The sequence below is a fragment of the Passer montanus genome, unplaced genomic scaffold (assembly GCF_014805655.1).
Source record: "Passer montanus isolate IOZ18808 unplaced genomic scaffold, ASM1480565v1 scaffold75, whole genome shotgun sequence".
Lineage (NCBI taxonomy): Eukaryota > Metazoa > Chordata > Aves > Passeriformes > Passeridae > Passer > Passer montanus.
In genome coordinates, this window is record NW_024372702.1 from 2,739,927 (window position 1) to 2,758,430 (window position 18,504).

At 48.1% G+C, this 18,504-nt stretch overlaps 1 protein-coding gene and 1 long non-coding RNA gene across 2 annotated transcripts in view; both read left to right on the forward strand.

Annotated features, from left to right (window-relative positions):
• Positions 1–649: 649 nt before the first annotated feature.
• LOC120512579 lies at positions 650–3,678 on the forward strand. Its single transcript, XR_005630047.1, has 3 exons — positions 650–783; positions 1,776–1,939; positions 2,838–3,678. It is a non-coding gene; the product is annotated as an uncharacterized LOC120512579 (long non-coding RNA).
• Positions 3,679–5,450: 1,772 nt separating this feature from the next.
• Positions 5,451–18,504, forward strand: part of HSD17B12 (hydroxysteroid 17-beta dehydrogenase 12) — an 84,128-nt gene continuing 71,074 nt past the window's right edge. The window contains 3 exon segments of the mRNA XM_039730968.1: positions 5,451–5,543; positions 5,545–5,707; positions 5,710–5,883. Of these exon segments, the coding sequence (XP_039586902.1) occupies positions 5,451–5,543; positions 5,545–5,707; positions 5,710–5,883 (430 nt within the window).

Sequence of the window (18,504 nt, forward strand, 5' to 3'; positions counted from 1 at the left end):
GTTCTCTGGCTCCCTTGTTTCCTGCAAGCTCTGCAGAGCAGGGCTGATCAGCTCGAGGTGCCTTATGTTAGGCCCACAGGAGTCCTGTACTGTAGGAGCTTTCAGTGAGAGCCAGCTGGCAAAGCCCAAGTCTGAACCATGGAACCCCCAGCACCTGCTTCATGTGTAGCATGCCAGGAGGGTTACATAAATACCTGCCTCTATATTTGCCCAAATACACCACTTTAACATATGCTGAAGATGTATGCACAGGATGGGGCTGAGAATGTCTGCCCCAGCCCCTCCAGTCCCACTGGCTTTCCCTCCCATCATTACAGCTGAAAGAAAAACAGTTACTGAGAAGAAATTCTTTACTGAGGGTGGCAAGGCACTGGAATTGGTTGCCCAGAGAAGTTGTGGATGCTCCATCCCTGTGACTGTTCAAGACCATCTTGGATGGGGCTCTGAGATCCCTGGCCTTATGAAAGGCATCCTTGCCCATGGCAAGAGAGTTGAAAGTATATGATCTTTAAGGTCCCTTCCAACCTAGGCAACTCTGTGGCTCTATGATGTGATGATTCTGTGATTCTGTGTGCTGTGAAACAGCGTCAACCAAAATCACCTCACACCACACACCTGTGCCATGCTGTTAAAGCACTTTTCTGCCCTTTCAGGCAGAGGAGGAAAACCTGAACTCCTGGGTGAGTGCTAAATAGTGTGTGGACTTGGAGGGGTACCATGAGCCTTGCAAGGAGATGGAGTAGGTGCCTAAGGAAAAGCTGAGGATCTGGAATTCCACACAAGGTATCCTGCCTCGCCCCATCATTACTGTGAACTCAGCAGTTGATGAGGTGTATTGAGAGATTTGTTGGAGTGCCTGAATGGTTCTTGTAGAGATCTTAACAGAATGGACAATGAAGATTACATTCTTAGGTATTCTAATTTTTGCCTCCAGTGTGCACTGGGTGTCTTAATTTGGGGCTATGGATTAGGCAAAGACCCACTGCAGTGTTCAGCACTGCAGCAGCCAGGCCCATTATTGAATCTGGCCTCACTGCAATAAGTGTGAGTAATGGTAAGAGAGGCATGAGAGCAGAATGACTGTACAGGGGGGAGAGCTGCTCTTGAGTTGCTAGAGTGAAAAACATATTTGTAAAGAGATAAAATTAGTGCTGGGTACAAGAATGCCATTTAATGAAACAAATGACTACACTGTTCAGTGGCAGGAGAAAACATGACACATCACAGATAACCAGCAGTCCCCCTTTCCTGTCTCAGGGTTGCTGCAGAGCAGACGGCATTTCTGGCAGCACTGGGAAGGCTGGGATCAGAAGTGGATCCCAGTGCTGAGTCTTCCCGAGTGCTGAGACCCCTGAGCCACAGGTCTCACTGTGGGGACAGTGAGTGACTGTCTTGGGTCCTCACCTGTGGACTCGTAGTGAGATGTGTTTTCCCCAGGTACCGAGAGAGCGGGGCAGGAGGGAGACCTGGCAATGTGGTCTCACTGAGATGTGTATTGCTTGTGAGGTACTTGTGGCAGCAACATCACAAAAAACCTTCATAATACAAATCGATGAATGCTTCTTATTGGGTGCTCTTTTATCCCCTATTCATTGTATTTTATTGCTCCTGTGCTATATTTTTGTTTTCTTTATTTCCTTTGGATGTTGTCATCTATGTAGTTCTGTGTCCCTATCTTTTGTTCCTTATTGTTGCATTTTTTAGTCATGCATATCACTACTCCTTTAGCTTTCCTAAAGACTTCTCTCTCATCTCTGTTGTGATCTGCTGTACAGCTTAGCCATGAGCCATATGATGAAGCAATGTAGCCAAGCTGTGGGTTGGCTGAGGTTTGCATCACTGCCCTGACCCAGATTGCATCTGCAGTCATCTGGAACTGACTACACGCCTGAGCTGATGAAAGAGCTGTGGAAATATGGATCTCTGGGGCCTTGGCAAGGTATCCTCATATGTGTATGCATGTTGATGTGTGAGTACACTCAAAATGCCTGCCTGTTCCATCAGCTCAGCCGACTGGGTGCTCCTTTGGGATTTGCAGCAGCTTACGGCAAATGGGAACAGACCTGCAAAGCTCATGAGAATACTGGGATTAACCCAGGAAAGGGGGATATGCCTGTTGCTCAGGAATGTGTGATGCCCATAAGCAAGAGATGCAAACCCCCTCATTTGACCTTTGTATAATTCTTTCCCTTCCAGTGAGTCCCTTTCCCTGCCTGTGACTCATCTTCTTCTAAATGTAGACTGTAAGCCTCTCAGAGGACTGCCTTTCTCTCCAAGCAGGGTAGCATAAAAAATAGCAACACTTTTGAATAACCAGTATGATTTTTTTTAACACAAAAAAACTGGAGGACTGCCTTGCTTTGTCTGTGCTTCTGTCAAGGGGTTTATCAGTTCCCCTGAGAGAACAGTGGGGCAAGTTCTGTCCTGACCTGCAACAAGAAGGTTGTTCAGACAAGAGGTCTCAGGAGCAGCACAACTGCAGTGCAGCGGGCAGGAGATGTTATAATAAAAGATAGGTAGACTCTGACAGAGACCAAGACATCTTTTGTAGCACCCACATACTTCCTTCCCTATTTCTGACCCATTTGTAATTGGCAGCATTCCCTTGGTCACTGCAGCTTGCATGTCCAGTAGGAAGTTGCCTGCTCCCTTCAGCAGGTTGCCCAGTGCTCATCTCCATTCTTCCAGCCTCTGCATGCACTGTCCAGCTGCCCAGTCCACTTTTGTTCTAAACACTTGGTGAGTCTGGTGACCACTGTTACCTTCCATCTTTTGCCTCAGCTCTTATGTTGTCTTTGAATTGTAGTAGATTTCTTTTCTACCTTTTCTCTTTCCAGATGCTTGTGCCATATCCGCCTGTCCTCTGGAAGACAAAAGAGTGAGGATCAGCAGTGTGTCATTTATTCTGCAAAAACGGAACATATGAAAACTGTTGTGACAGCCAATGGAAGAAATTAAAAATTAAGGAAAGGCTTGTATGGAACAAGAGGAAAATTGTCCCAGCATTTTGCACTTTTTTGTAATTGAAGTCCTGTCTTTAGAGGGAGTTCTGTCAACTACACACTTGGTGAGGCCTATAAGGATTTTCCTTGTGTGATACCTGCAGAAGTTAGCCCTAGCACATCACACTATTCTAAAAGTCATGTCCAGTAAGCAGTAGGGTGGGCTGTCTTGGGAAAAATGCAGGAAGAAAACTTGGTGAGAGCTGGATCCTCTGCAGTGTCACCTTTCATAAGGGATTAACAAAAGAAAAAAAAAAAAAAAGAAAAAGTGAGCTAATGGGAGGATGGATGCTTCCTATTGTGGAATAGGACAAAACCCTGTGACATGTTCCCTCCTATTAGGTCTGATGCCACTTGTTATGATAAAGATTAATTTCTAAAAATCAACTGTAAAATTATAGGTCAGCCAATAAGACAGTGACTTGACTAATTTTTCAGTACAAAGTGTATGATAGTTTTATGCCTTTAATTGACATCAGTGCGGTGTGTTGTTGAATCCAATGAAATTTGAATCCCACTTGAATTTGTTTTCCACAAGCAGATTATGAACAGAAGTCTTTGATTTCTATCAATTATGTATTTTTGAGTGAAAAGCTATTTTGTGTATATTATTTAACAGCAGGAAATGTAGCACATGTTTATTTTTATTAAACTAATAAAAGGAATAAACCAACCATGGCAAATTTTCCTTTGATTTCTTTGGTCTTGTTTCCCTTAGCATAGACGAAGGGTCATAAAGTGCAGCCTCAGGTATCTGGGGATGCACAGTTCTTTGCATCAGGTAGTTGATGTCATAGCAGTGTGTCTTGTTTCTAAATGAGGGCCGTGAAGTGGCAGTAGTGCTTACAATGCAGCTTGTACCTGCATTCACACGCTCGGGTTGTGGCCCCAAGTTGCAACACAAAGGGGAGGGTACTGCTTACCTGTTGCAGTTAAGGTGGCACCTTACATGAGCTCTTTCCAAACTCTGAAGCAGGAAAAGATTAGGAAATGTGGAATGAGATGAGGAAAGAGAGATTGTAGAGCACTTGTGAATCCATTGAGTTTACAAGGAGTGGTGTGCAGGAGTGGAGCTGCAGGGGGAGGCCAGGCCTGAGGCATGCCAGGATTTGGCAGATGAGGCTCCCAGAGGTTTCCTCTGCCATCAACACGGCGTGTGGCAAGTGACACAAAGGAGTGCATGAGGGGAACATGGCTGCAGCCTGGCAGCTGGTACAGCTTGCAGATCTTCAGCAGTGGTGGCTGGATTTGGGTATGACCTATTTGCCAGTCCAGGAGAGAAAGGAAAGGCAACATTAAGACTACTCCCTATGCTACTTGTTCTTAAGAACTCAGATGGATGCGGATCTCCAAAACACCCAATCTAGAGAAGGTTTCTTGCTGCTTGAACTAAAGTCATTGTCAAATAAGTGGTATAAAAGGCTTGTTTCCTAGGAAAAAAAATGTTGGCACTGAAAGTTGCAAGAGGGTCCCTTTAAAAACAGCAGTCCCCTATTCCTCAGCTGTCTTCTCTGACATTTTAATTGATCCACACCTTACGTGAAATTGCCACTAATTTTCCATGTTCCTCAGCCACTCCTGCTGTTTTAGCCTGTTGAGGCAATACATCTCAACCACGAGAGTTGAGGCAATACATCTCAACCATTTCAGGGCTTCAGCCTCCCACAGCCTACATTGCCCCATCTCCTCTCCGCCCCAGGCTCCTCCTGGGAGGGAGGGAGGGAGACAAAAACCCGGCCGTAAGTGAGGTACAGGTGCATGGCCCTAGCAGGGGGCTGGAGGCTGGGACAGAAGGCAGCGGAGCTTTGTGCCCTTCACCATCATGGAAGGAGCCACTGGTGGGGTGTGTGTGTCATTTCAGAGGTGTCTCCTGCACAAATCCCACGTCTAGGCGTTCCTAGCCCCATCGTGTGCGGGGCTCTGGGGGACAGGTCGTGTCCAGCGGGCAGATGAAGGGCGACGGGGCAGGGCAAGTCCAGGCATGGCACAACAAGTGGGCAGCTCAGGGGAAATATTTCAGGAGGCCTCCGTTGCCCCTGGATCTCGTCGGGGAAGACAGATCGAGGCCGGCCAGACGGGACAGCGCTGCCAGCCCCGCGGTGCGCGGGGTGCAGCGGCAGCTGGGCTGTGGCGCTCAGCCCCTCTTTTCCCGGGATGGACTTTCCCCGGTGCGGGCTCCCTTTGCCCAGGGCTCCCTGCGGACCCGTGCCGTGCCGTGCCGTGCCGTGGCGATCGCGGCTCCGTGGGCGAGCGCAGTGCGGGGCTGGGGGAGGGGAACCCAGGCACATATTCGAGTGCGAGGCGGAGCCTGAGCATTTTATGAATGGGCTCATATGACGTCAGCGGGGGCGGGAGCGGAGGCCCCGTCTTCCACCAGTCCTGCGGGGTTCCTGGGCGGCGGGGCCAATCCGAGTGCGGCGGCGGGGTGACGGCCACGCTCGCTGGCCAATGGCGGCAAGCGAGCGGTGCCGACCACGTGGGGCGCAGGCCGCAAGTAGTACGGGGGCGTGTGGCCGCTCGCTGCCTGCCCCCCCCTTCCCGGCGCGGCGGGGCCGGGCGGCCCCAGGGCGGGCGGGCCCGGCCGCGTTGCCGGGTTACCCGCTGGCTGAGAGGCCCCTCCGCCAATCGCGGCGGGGCGGGGGCGGGCGCCGTGACGGCTGCGGGGCGGCGGTGGCCGGGAGGGCTCAGTCCGGCCGCGGCAGCCTCCGCAGCATGGTGGCTCCCGCCGCGCTCCCGGCCGCCGGCCTCTTCTACTGGGTGGGCGCGCTGGGCGCTCTCTACGCGGCGGCGCTGGCCTCGTACCGCCTGCTGGCCGGGCTCCGCGTCTGGGTGCTGGGGAGCGGCGCCGCCGCCGTGGGGCCGGCGCTGGGCGCCTGGGCAGGTGAGTGCGCGTCCCGGCCGCCCCCGCCGCGGCTCTTTCTCCGGTGTCCCCCCGGGCCGGGCAGGCACCTCGGCGGGGAGCGGCCTCGGCCTGGCGGGGAGGGGGACGCGGGCGGCGGGAACCGGCCCTCGGGGGCAGCGGGGCAGTGTGGCGGAGCGCCCGTGGGGCGACAGCCGGCTCCGAGGCGGGCCGGCCTGGGGCAGCGGCTGAGGGGCCGGCGGGTTCCACTGCTCTGCCGAGTTGGTCCCCGGCGAGCCGGGAGCCGCTCTCAAGCTCCCCACGCAACGTGCAGGGCCAGAGCGCGCCGCTCGGGTCGCTCCTGAGGGCAGCGCCGATGGCTGGGACGCGTGGGCCGGCGGGCGGGCGGGCACGGCGTGTTGGAGCGCGGTGTCTCCGGGCGCGCAGCGCGGCGCCGGGGCCGCTCCGCAGTTGCCGGTCGGAGGAGCGGCCGCTCCCCGCAGCGCGGCCGGGCCCTGCCCGCCACCCGCAGCCCCGGGCGAACGGCGGCAGCCGCGGGTGCCCCGGGAGAAGAGCTTTGCTGGAGGGCGAGGGAAGAGCGCTGTAAGAGCGGCGGGAGAAGAGCGGGGCGGCGGAAACTTGTGCCGAGCCTGCCTGCTCCTGCAGCTCGGTCCCGGGCCGCGCTCGGGAAGGGGCTGCAGCGCGAGTGGCCCTCCCTGTGGAGGGGGTGACAGTAGCGGTGGCCGGGAGGGGGTGGCGGCAGCATTTAGCCGGCACCCCCGAAGTACAGGAGCGCTGTGGAAGTGCAGGCTCTCAGCAGGGTAATTCTAGTGCTACGCTGCTCTAACTTTTCCCAGTACTTCGAGTCCTGGTCATAGGAAGGACACGCTGGGGAAAGATAGTTTCTTCCATGTGAGTCTGCTGCTGCCACTATGGTCTATAAGTTACGATGAGATGATAGAAAGGGCTTCTCTGCTGGAGTAACAATCAGGCCAAGGGAATTTTCAAATCCATTCTTGGAAGAGTTATTGGAAAGGGAAAGTCCTATGCCTAATTGGGAAGTGATAAGTTGGGCCACAAAAGTAATTGTAGCGAGCTTAAGATGAGATGACAGTTTAAAAGGCTGCAAAAGATACTTCCTTTCCTCAAGGGGAGCAGGAGGACATAGAGTGCTCAGCTGCTGCAGCTGCTTCCAGGTGTCAGACCTGTAGGCAGAGCAGCCCTGCAGCAAGCAGGCTGATGGCTGGGCTTATGACTCTGCTCCCCCTTGGCCTGCTGCAGCCAGCACAGAACTTGTGTGCCAGCACATGCCTGGGTAGTTGAGCGTCTGCTCGTGTGAGACACCAGTAAGGCAGCGCTGCTACTCACAGCGCACGTAATGCCAGAGCATGTCGTGAGTCCTGTGTGCACGGGCTGAAGTGCAGCAGTTGTGCCTTGGATAAGTAATAGCTTTACATACAAACAACTAAGGCCCAGGTTTTCCTTTCAGCGGGAGAAATGTTAGCCTGTTAAAGATCTGGCTGGCACAGGACATCCTTCTTTGACTTTCTACTATTGGTTTTGAATATATTACTGCATTATCAGTTGCCTGCTGACTTGTGGTGCATCACAGAAGTCTTGGTGGCTACTAGAGCTTGTTTTGCATTGTTTCAAACATGGAAGTTTGCAGTGCTTGAGCCAAATGCCAGCTTAGCAGCTGGAACCACAAACTGTAAACATCAGCTCTTCCCACAGTCACATCCTCAAACACCCAGAGGACTGCACTGCAAATGTCCTCTGTCACTTTTGTACAAGTGCAGGCAGCAGTGGGCCACTCTATGTGGCCAATGGCTGCTCACAGAAATTGTTCTTTCTCTGCCGAGATTGTGATATTCAAGGCAGGGGGGAAGAGGAGCACTGGCAGCACAGCTAAATTCTGTGTTTATTGCTCTGCTCTAAAGTGGGAGCATTGCTGCAGTGTCAAGGAGAATGGAGAAATGGGGTGATGGTGCCTGCTGTCACTGTGGGAAGACATGTGGCCATCATGATTAGCTGTTGTGTGTCCTCTGTGTGCAGCTGATGCAGGTGAGATGCTGCTTTATTGGTACAGCTGCTGTAGTCTCCAGCTGAAATGAGGAGAGGTTGTCTTAGTCTGAATGAGCACTGGGGTGGTTTGCCCTGAAGTATGGTGTGGCTGGGCTGTTTTCTCCCATGGAAAGGAAGATGGAGACACAGCTGCAGATATGTTGGGTCACCTTGATTAGCAAACTTACTAAGTCATACTGTAGGAAAAAGTGCATTTCCCTTTTTTTCTGATATTTTAAAAAACAGTGGTTTTGATGCTAATTGGCTGCTGTAGTTACTGTGTTAATGTATTCTTTCTAGCACAGCACTAGAGAGCAACTTCATAAGAACCCTAAACACAAGTCCTTTTGGAAGGACTTCTTACTGCCCTTTAACTCTTCTGCACATGTGAAATTGGGTTGCAAATTTTTTCCTTGTTTTCTTAGAGTTTTTTTTGGATGCATATATGCAATTTCTTCTGTCTATGCTTGGTCTAACTTACTGGTACTTAAAAAGAGGGGATGTGAAGAGGAGGAACCACTATGTGAACTGGTAAGGTACTCTGGGAAAACCAGGTTTATACTACTTGAAATAGCCCCTCTTTTAACAAAAAGCTAGTTTTTCTACAGTCACAATTATGTGTGAAGGTCTGTATGCAGCTTTTCTGGTCTTCTCTCCATATAACTTGCATCTGACTTGGTTTTTGGCTACTGTACAGTGAAGTGCAGTATGGAACTTGGGTGGATGTCTCAATGTGAGATTTCTGGGTGCTTCTTGGGAGGCTATACAGTGAAAACTCCTGGGCTGAATGGTCTACCTTTAATGTGCTTCACAAGCTGATAAAAGAAGATAAGAATAACAGTTCCTGTGACTGAAAAACAATCTAGCTAAATAAACCACAGACTCAACAGGACCAGAGTGCCAAGGAGTCATTCTGAATTCACCAGGAATACAGCAAAGATGTGCCTGTTCCCCTGCCTTCCTCTAGGCAGACAGATCTGTTGGTAGTGCTGATTGTTGTGATCCACAGTGGTATTTCCTTAGGTTGGATGAGAGTCCTGTTCTTCTCCCATTGATGGTAGTGGCAGGCAGCCACCTTGCTTCTCTGCCATTGAAAATTGGGTGTATTCTGGGCTACAGTGTCTGGAGCAGGGAACTGTCTGCTGCTGTTATAGCTCCCGTTTGGAGAGTTGCCGTGTCTCCCTATTTTAGGAAGCCGCCTCTTTTGCAGGAGAACATGAAATCATTCTTCTCCTTCCCTTCAGTAACTTGGCGAAATGAATTCGGAATCCTATGGTGATTTAGGCTGGGAGGGACCTCAGGAAGCTTGTAGTCCAACCTCCTGTTTGGAGCAGGGTGGGCTGGGTTGTCACAACTCAGTGTATGCAGATAATCAACTTCAAAACACACTGTCAGTGCAAGTTGGATTGGTCTGGTGCTCTAAAGCATCTGATGTCTTGGTTGTGTGGGTACTTCGAGGTTTTGTTTCTTTTCTCCGCTCTTAACACTGCAAATATTTTGATGATATATGTGGGGTTCTTCCTCCCAATTTTCTGTAGCTGAAGCAAAGTGTTAACAGGAAACAAGTTGTTTTGATTATGTGATTGCCGTATGAAACTTGAAGAAAAGTCCTGCTTTCTTTCAAACCTCACAGTGTCTTAGAAAAGCATCCACTTATTCTCCTCTATCTTCAGTGCCTTTGATAGAGTCATGGTTCAGTAATTGCACATTTAGTGGTTACAGGATGTCTGCTAGTGGTGATGCTTTCTCATGTGGTGAATACAGCTGTACAGTTGCATTTGGGCCAACAAAGGTTTGTGAAGATGAGCTTGCCTTAATTAAGCTTCTTGGAGTTTATTCACTAACATGCAAAATTAATTAAATGTGGGCAATTTGCTCTAAGTTTCTTAAAAAGAATTTGTGAAAGGTCATTAATCAAGATGGTGCTCTCAACTGCCTCTAACTTTCTGTAATTTGATTTTAGACAAAACCGCCTTATTCAGTCTTAAACCATTATTTCCCTGTGTAAATATTTACCAAAAACTTTGAGCAGCAGCAAAGCTGGGTGACCTTCTCTGCCTTCTTGTAGGCTTCTTTTACTTAATAAGGGCTATGCACAGTCTGGCATCTAAAATTAGCAACTTGTGCATCAGGGCCACTGAGGGAGGCATGAAAAATGTATGTCACTGGGTACATGAGCAGTGGAGTAGATTCTTCTTTGTGTCTGTACAGTCAGGTCTTTTAAAAACTAAGAATATGGCAGCAGTTGTCAAACTCTTGTTGACTAGTAAGTTGAGATAATAACAAGCTCTATATATCAGTCCTTATCAATAATATTATTAAATTAATGAGATGTGATGCTTATGTCAAGAGGAAGAAGTCTAAGAAGCTGGATTTTGTGCTTTTAAATTATTTGATTCTATCTGTAAGATTATGCTTTCTGCAGACCCTAGAAAGTGTGTCTTATGAAATAGATCCTGATCCTTACAAAGTTCTTGGGGTACCCTTAATGAAATAAGTCAGATAGTAAAACATTTTAGTTACAGTTTAAGAACTCCATACAGAGGACATTCACTGCTGATCAGTTGCTAACTTGCTGATGACTTTGAGCAACTTTCACAGTCAGTGTCATTTTTCAAACTCCTTAGCATCAAGTGAAATAATTGTTACCTTAAAGCTTCGTTTTCTGCAATCAAGTTTCAGTCCCAGGTACACAAACAAGTGCAGTCTTGCTTGGCCTGTGTTTCACAATGTGCAGTGATAAGTAGTTGACAGGCCATGTCACAAGTCACTGTTGCAGATTTCAACAGCCACCCTGGAGCCATGTGTGATGAGGGTGTAGTTAGCAGGGATGTGGAGCAGAGGGGAGTTTCGACCTCTCTGAGCCTTGCTCTCCCAAGAGGATGTCAGGGGAGAGGCTCTCCCAACTCCCATTTTCCCTGTGCAGGAGTGCTTGGCTGGTGTGTGCAGAACTTTGGGGGGGAGCTTTTGGTTTAGTTCTTCAGCTGAATCACTTATTCAGGGATTTATCATCTTCAGCATTTCAGGTCCATGGTGAAGGTTTCCTGGCCTTGTTCTCAGTTCTGGACACTACCCTTGTATGGAATAAAGCATGGCACTTGTTAACCTGAAAAGTAATGTTAAGAACGTGTGAAAATATGCCAGCTTGCTTGCAAACTAACTTGTGATCGTGACAGCTCAAGTGAAATGTGCAGACTGAACTCAGAGCATGTTTTGGTTTTCATATGGCTATTTGCAAACTCTTTCTGTAGGGTTACCACACTGAAGAGTGGCTCAGAGAACAGTCTGATGCAAGTGTCCTAATCCTGTCTGTACTTCTCAGGAGTACTGTGCTCCAATGTGCATGGCTCTTTCTTTTCCTAGTTGCCATGGAAAGTTTCTACGTATCCATCCTAAATTTTCTCTTGTAAAATTTTAGCTGTCTGCCTTCAGTCATCAGTCCTACTCATAGCTTGTAATTGAGAAGACTTCTGTCAGTGTATCCCTTCAGCATGTGCTTTGTTGGACTGAGCAAACTTCCAGAACAGTCCAGGAGAAGTGGGATCTCTGACCCTGCTTCTCTAGACTCAGCAGCTCATGCTGTCTGGTGGTTGAGGGGGCTGTAAATCCTTCAGAGACCTTGCAACTCTTGGTGAGTCAGGGAGGCTCTCTAGTATTTTTTACATAGGCTACTGCTATTAACATACCCTAAAATCAGTCCTGCTTCCTAGACAGTATAAAGAAATGAACCATACTCTGCTGTTTTCTACAATTTTTCTCTTTCTGGTGCTTGCTTACTTCTTTCAGGTGTCTTCATTTGCACATGATGTTGCTGACTGTGCAAAACCTCCACCTAGTAGGATTGCTCAACACTTACTGCATTATGTGCTCCTTTTTGCACTCTGGTCAGAAGAGCAGAGGGAGAGCAACTGCTCAGAGCTCAGATGTCCAGAGTCCCAGTTCTGCTGTGTCCTGCCTGATGGACTTCAGCCCTTCCCTTCTGGCTCATGCCAGCACACTAAATGTGGCATGAGTGGGCATCACCAGCCTCAGCATCAACCAAGCTCATAATCTACAGCTCTGCAGTTCGATTCAGAACATGAACAGACTTTGCCATGTTTATCTGCAGGAGCAGAGATGTCTATGGAGGAGGGTTAAATGCTTTAGTATGGTTTTTCCACCTGCAAAAAAAAACCAAAACCAAAACAAAACAAAAAAACAGCCCATGGTGAGGGGAGGACAGATGTTTACACTAAGGTGAAAAGAATACCCATCTCTGATAAATAGCCTGAGAGAGAAATGCTTGACAATTTATTACTTGGAGATGAGTAGCTGTGTTATTTTAAGCTAGCTCATTCTCCCAGTCTTCTGTGTGTTTTAAAGTAGGAATGCTTGTAATGGAAACTGGTTACTTAAAACTAGAGAACTTACACAAGGATTTAATATAGAGTAATATCATGCTCCAGTTTCTTTGGTTTGCTCTTCTGGCCAGTGTGCTTCCCTCACTTTGTGTAGATTGCCTGTGAGGTGCCCTGGTGACAGCAAGGAAAGGCATTGTGTAGGAGTGGGGAGCACACAAGTGTGGCATTCATATTCTCTGAACAGAGACATAATTCTCTCTCCCAGGATTTTTCCTGGGGAAGGCAGTGAGAAGCTCAGAGGGAGAAGAGAAAACAATTCTTATCTCTACTTGCTGTGCCTGTTGTTTGGCACATGTGGAATGTTTTACGGAGATTGTTTACCAAGAGTGATTTGTTAATTGGACTCCAGTGATGGTTGCTTGGATTGATTGGCCAACTAGCTCAAAGCTGTGTTGTGACTGTCTGGAGACAATCATGGGTTTTTCTTTAGTATCTCTGTAGTATAGCTATAACACAGTATTAGTGTAATGCAACATAGCTTAATAAAGCAATTGCTGTATTGAGCCTTCTGAAATTATGGAGTCAGAGCACATTATTCCCTATGCTGAGGTCACCCTGCATGGATACAGAAGTGTCTTCAGCAAGGGAGCCCCAGCTGGAATTGTGCTGGCTGTTAGTGCCATTTGGGTAAATGCAATCCTGTGTAAGGAACAGGTAAGCTGGCAGGAGGCCCTGAGAGGGTTCTTTGGGAAAACTGCAGTAGTTCTCCACCTGGGAATTGTTTTTTGGTAGGTGGGTGAAATACATAGTTCTTGGTCTTGTGCATATGTTAATTCCTAATCCATAGGGTGAAGATGGCCATCTCTGCTATGGAAGGGATAACAGTAAGAAAGTATCTTTCCCGATTATTGTAAGAGAAATGGCAAATGCAATTCTTTAGGCCTGTACATGAACAAAAAAGTGGGATAAACCTGTAACTAGTAGGTAAAACACCCATGTTTTGCTTGCATGTTGGCTTGCATGGTTTCATCACTTGCTAAAGTTGCTGCTGATTGCTTCAGATGACTTCTGGTGCTTACTTACTGATAAGTTTTGTAAACTATGGGTTCTTAGAGAAAAGCAAAAGATTTTTCAGCTTTAGTACATTAATATCTGAAAATGCTAGAATTAGGGAAATTCAAGTTCCTTCCCCTGTAGTACATTTAATTGCACAAAAGAATTCTACCTTAAATCTGCTATTTTTTGACTCCTGATTTAACCTTAAAATAATATATTGTTTTTCAAATCTGTGAAAGTTCTGAGATTCCTGGAATTAACGTCTAGAGCAGTACACCATCACCCACTGGGTGAGTCATTAGCAGTGCTGAAATCCTGTTCCACAATATAAGCATCTCCAGCTAATATGGGAAGAGAGCTGTATGCAGAATTTCCTACTGAGCTTCTAATTCACTCCATTGCCCTCAGCAGCAGATGGTGACACCTGAAAGCCTGAGGTTTGGTTGTAGGTTTTGAAAGAAACCTTTTGTTTAGCAGTTCTTAAAACTGGAGTTGAGATGTCCAGAAGCTGAGCCTCAGGGAAAATAGTGCCTGTTCCATTGTTTCTTCTACTTCTTTTCCTATTTTTCTTACCCTCCCTGCTTCTTTCTCTCCTGAGGGTTCTCTCATGTTTCTCTCATGATTCAGTTGCTTTTCAGTTGTGGGAGACAGCTGGGTGGCTCAGCTTCAGGCATGGTGTGTGTATATGCAGAACTTACTGTCTTAATGTACAGATTTGGTTTTGGTTGCATGTTTGGTTTTTTCTGGTTTTTACACCCCCCTTCTATTTTGTCCTCTTAAGCAATTGTGAGACACGTGTTCCAGAGGGGTGTGTTCCATCAGCCATGCCAGAGGGACAGCTGTGTTGTCACTTCTTGAGGAGCTCTGCACTTAGTAGACAAAGAAGAGCAGACTTGAGGAGCTCAGCTCTAGGGCAGTTAATCACAGCAATTTTTGCACAGGATTTTCTTGTATGTTAGAAGACTACCACAGAAACACAAAGGGACAGAAGCTGTACTGAGAGAAGTGGTATGGGAGGTGGTAAGCTCAGTGGGACAAAGGTTTTTGTTGCTGATGGGAGGAAACTGTTGTGTAGAGACTAAAGAGTCTGGTCTCCTTACAAGGTGTCTGGTCCCTGCCTTTAGATGGAGAGGTTTGCAGATGTATGTGAAGATACATATTGCTATGGAAAGCAGAAGAGAGAGAACTATTTCTGTTCTGCTGCTACCCAACCAACACTTGCTTATGCTTGCATGCTGCTCTTCCCCACACTCTACTTCATCACTGGATCCTTATTCCAACAAGTCCTCCCTTGTCCGTGACTGGCTGATCTGTTTCTCCAAAGTTCTTCCATTGTTCTGAGGTCTCTGGAAGACCAGTTTCCCACAGGTTTCTGCCCCTTTGCTCCCTTCCCCATGATTCTTATCCTGCCAGCAAAGGTGCTTAATCTAGAAACTTGTTATTCTCTATTATTTTGCATAAATATTTTTTCTTGAAAGAGGTGTATATGCCCAGTATTCCTGCTGGCTCAGTCTCATCTGCCAGAGAGCTCTCCATCCCCAGAGTGTGGATTCAGTGTGGCTCATGAGTCAGCCCTAGAACAGGAGGGAGAAGCATCAAGGATAGGGCAATAAAGGATCACTGCACTGCTGGAAGAAGCTGCTACCCTGTCTGTAGGTGAACAAGGGATTAAAGTTAGGACGCCTTGCAGTTTGTCCCTGCCCTTAGTTGTCCTGCATGTCCAACCCACTGTTTGTATGGCGGAGCAGAAAGGGATGTGTACTCCTGTCAACTCAGAGGTGTGCTTAAAGGCAAGTTACCGTCCTGATACAAACTCTTTAACTCAGTCTCTTCATCCAGGTAGACCCAGATCTGTGGCAAAACTTTGGGGCTCCTCAACTTTGTGTTTGTTCCTAGATTTTGATCTAGAACCCTTCATTTGGTGGACTGGTTCTTCACCTTGGGCGTTCACTCTAACCTCCAGAGCCTTGTTCATTTTCCTTTGCACTGGAATCAATTTGCTGACAGTCTCACATGGTGTCAGCTTATAAATGAGATGCCTTTGCTCACAAGAGTGAGTGTCTTTTACATAATGGCTTTCTGATGTAAAAGTTTGGTGTGGAGAGAGGAAGTGGATGGAGAGCTCTTACCGTGCTTTTTCTTCCTTATGCTGGCACTGAGGTTGGTCTGTTTGTGTGGTGATCTGGTTAAGGAGTGTGCCCTGCAGAAAATTAGTCCCCTGGGGCTATTTATGCTCCATAGTCTGCTTGGTCATATGAATTCCAGTGCTGGTGGAACAAAAGGGAAACGTAGTATTATGGAAGTGTATGTTGAAGATGCAGCTCAGCCCAGTGGTCAGCTTGAGTTGCTCTGAGACCAGGCTGCTGCCAAAAGAATTGCAGCTGCTCTGGTAGCTGGCCTCTAACTCTGCAAGCAAGACCAGCTGCAGTCAGCTTCTTGAGCTGCCTGAAAAGCAGTTGGCAATCAGGTGCTGAGGAAGCAGGTAGGCATGGATTGCTGGGTGATGCCCTGCAGCTGAGCTGGCTGAAACTGAGCCTAAAACTGCAGGAGCCTGGTGTTAGTTCTGTTGCTTGGTCCCATCTTGATGGGCTGTTCTGTAGTCTTGTTTTGCTTGGTTCTTTGTGGATCAAGATGGGTGGCACGTACCTCTTGAGTGCTTGAGAGGATTGTTTATGAGTTGCAGAGTATGATTTTGGAAGTCCCTGCTAACAGGTTTTAACTAGCTCCTTTCCTTTTCAAAGAGGAGGATAATGGTTTGTATTGGTTTGATAGCTAGGGTTATTAATTTTAAGAAAGAAACCTCTTTGTCATTCCTTCTACAATAGTTCATAGTATTGTTCTTCCTGTGACCTTGTCCTTGGGGACAGACTGGTTGTGCTTGGCTGTGTTTCAAACTCTTCCTCTGGTAACCAAATTCTTGATGCTTTAGAGTGTTTGAAAATGGTGGGGTGGGAGTCTGTTAATCTGGAGGTCTTTGTAAGCCAAGAAATTTTAGTAAAATGGAAGAGGTGGATTTTTCAATTTACCAGCTAGGCAGAATTTTGGTGGCATCTCATCCCAGCTGTTGCTGGTTGTGGTTAAATCAAAGTGTAGAATTTCTGATGTAAAACATTGCCTTGGCAACATATGAAAATAATGCATTTGTTCAGAAAAATGTGTGATGTTCCAGCATAGACTAGCTTGTTTCAATCACTGTTAGTAAGCTTTGGATTGAAACTGTGTTTCTTGTGCACTAACCTAGAATTAGTCTCCTCAAACTGACTTTCAGCACAAATTCTTTACCAAGTGAGGAAGCAGATTTGAGTAACAATATATCTTTTTTAAAATAAATGCATATTGTTTTAAAGCAGCCTTTACTGTAGAAGTTGGTTTATATTTTCATTTTAAAGCTTTACTTTGGGGGGGAAGTAGTACTATGGGGTGCATGTAAATAAGGGATGTTGATTAAAACTTGTAATGCCCAGTATGGTACTGTATGCACATATTCTTACTGGCTGTGGATTTCTGCAGTCTGAAGTTTGCTGTTATTCCTAATCTTGGAGCAGTGATCCTGTTCTTAAGAAGTTTTTTTTTTTCACCCCCCTCTCCTTGTCTTCCTTAAGGTGTCTTAGTTCCTTAGTTGCAAGCTGCTTTCTCTAGCCACAATGGCCATTTTCAGCAGGAATGGTGCACATGAATTCACTGCTGTGACAGTTTGCATGTGCCAGTGGGCTGCTCGGCCTCTAACCAGGCTATGCTGTGCCCTAGCTGGCCTGTGTTTGTCCTGGGCATGTGTCCTGGTGCTTGTGGGACAGCAGTGTTTTGGGGAGGCAGCACTGGCTGTCAGTGTGTGGTAAGAAAGGTTTATGGACCTGAAGGAGAGCAGCAGAAATGCTGGAACAGGTCCCATTGGCATAGGGGAGAGCTTTGTTCAATTTTGAGGCATCTTTTAAAAGAGAGAAGGACCTGTGGATAATAAAGCTTTTTTTGTCAGTCTGGTTCTGATCAGTGGACTAAAGGTGCCAAGATCAGTCTATGTAGATGTGGTAAAGAGCAACCTCCATTGCTCTTTCTGGTGTCTGACTTCTAAAGGAGGGTTTTCTCTTGGACCAGAGAGAGAAGTTCAATTGCTGGTCCCCAGTTCCACTCAGAGGAGTTGGGGAAGCATTAGTGAAAACCTTTCTGCTGTGGAACGTATAAAGTTGTCTAAATCAGAGTCCTTGAGAAGTTGGGATAGGAGGGCTGCAAGAATGGGATGTCAAAAAAGAAAGGAAAGCAGCAAGTAGAGGAGAGATGGCACAGGAGGGATCTAAAGCGAACAGGGAGCCAGAGGGATACAACCTATTGAGCATGCTGCTTTCCAGAGCATCCTGGCTGTTCTCCCTGTGTAGCATTGCATCTATGGATAGGGGATGTTGCTGAAAATTCCTCTGAGCTACCTTTTTTCCCAAGCCATGGCTGCTGGTTTCCTTGCTTGGGACAGGCTGAAGAGTCCTGTCACTGCTTGCTTGAGTGGGCTTTGTAAATGAAAAGGGCATTGAGGAGATTGCAATGAAGACCTTGGAAGGAGGTTGTGAAGGACCTTGACAGAGGAGTGCTGCATTTTTGGTTTAACTCTCTGTAGAAGTCCCCACTTTGTCAGGGACATGTTAAAGACAAGGTAAATAGTGCTGTGCTTGTGCCAGTGTTCCCTGATGGAGCTGGGGTTCAGTAGCACCTGAAATCCTTGTGTTCAGGCTGGCCCGGGGGTCCTTCCCTCTGCCGGGCGTGTGTGCCCTGCTGCCCCGTGTTTGGGACAGGAGCACGCAGGGCTGCTGGCCACGAGCCAAGGGCGAGTTCTCTGCTGTGTGAAGGCTGCGGAGGCCCGTGGGGCGGGTGGCAGCGAGGGATGCGGGGAATGCCCTGGGCTGGGCCTCAGCTCAGCGTCGCCCGGGCTGGGCGCGCTGGTCCCGTTGGAAGCCAAGCGCTCGGGCAGTGCCGGCTGCTGGCCGGGAGCGAGGATCCAGCACTCCGAGATGGTGCATGCTTAGTACCGGGCTGATCGCATCCTGCGCCGTGAGCGGGCCGTGCTGGGATCAGTGTCCGGGAATAGGACGTGCTCCTGGCACGCGGGGCCGGGCCTCGCGTGGGCGCGGAGCAGCGGCTGCAGGGCGCCGGCGCCCCCGGGCCGTCAGTCCGTCTGTCCGCCCGTCTGTCCGCCCCCGCCCGCCCGCCGCGGCGCAGC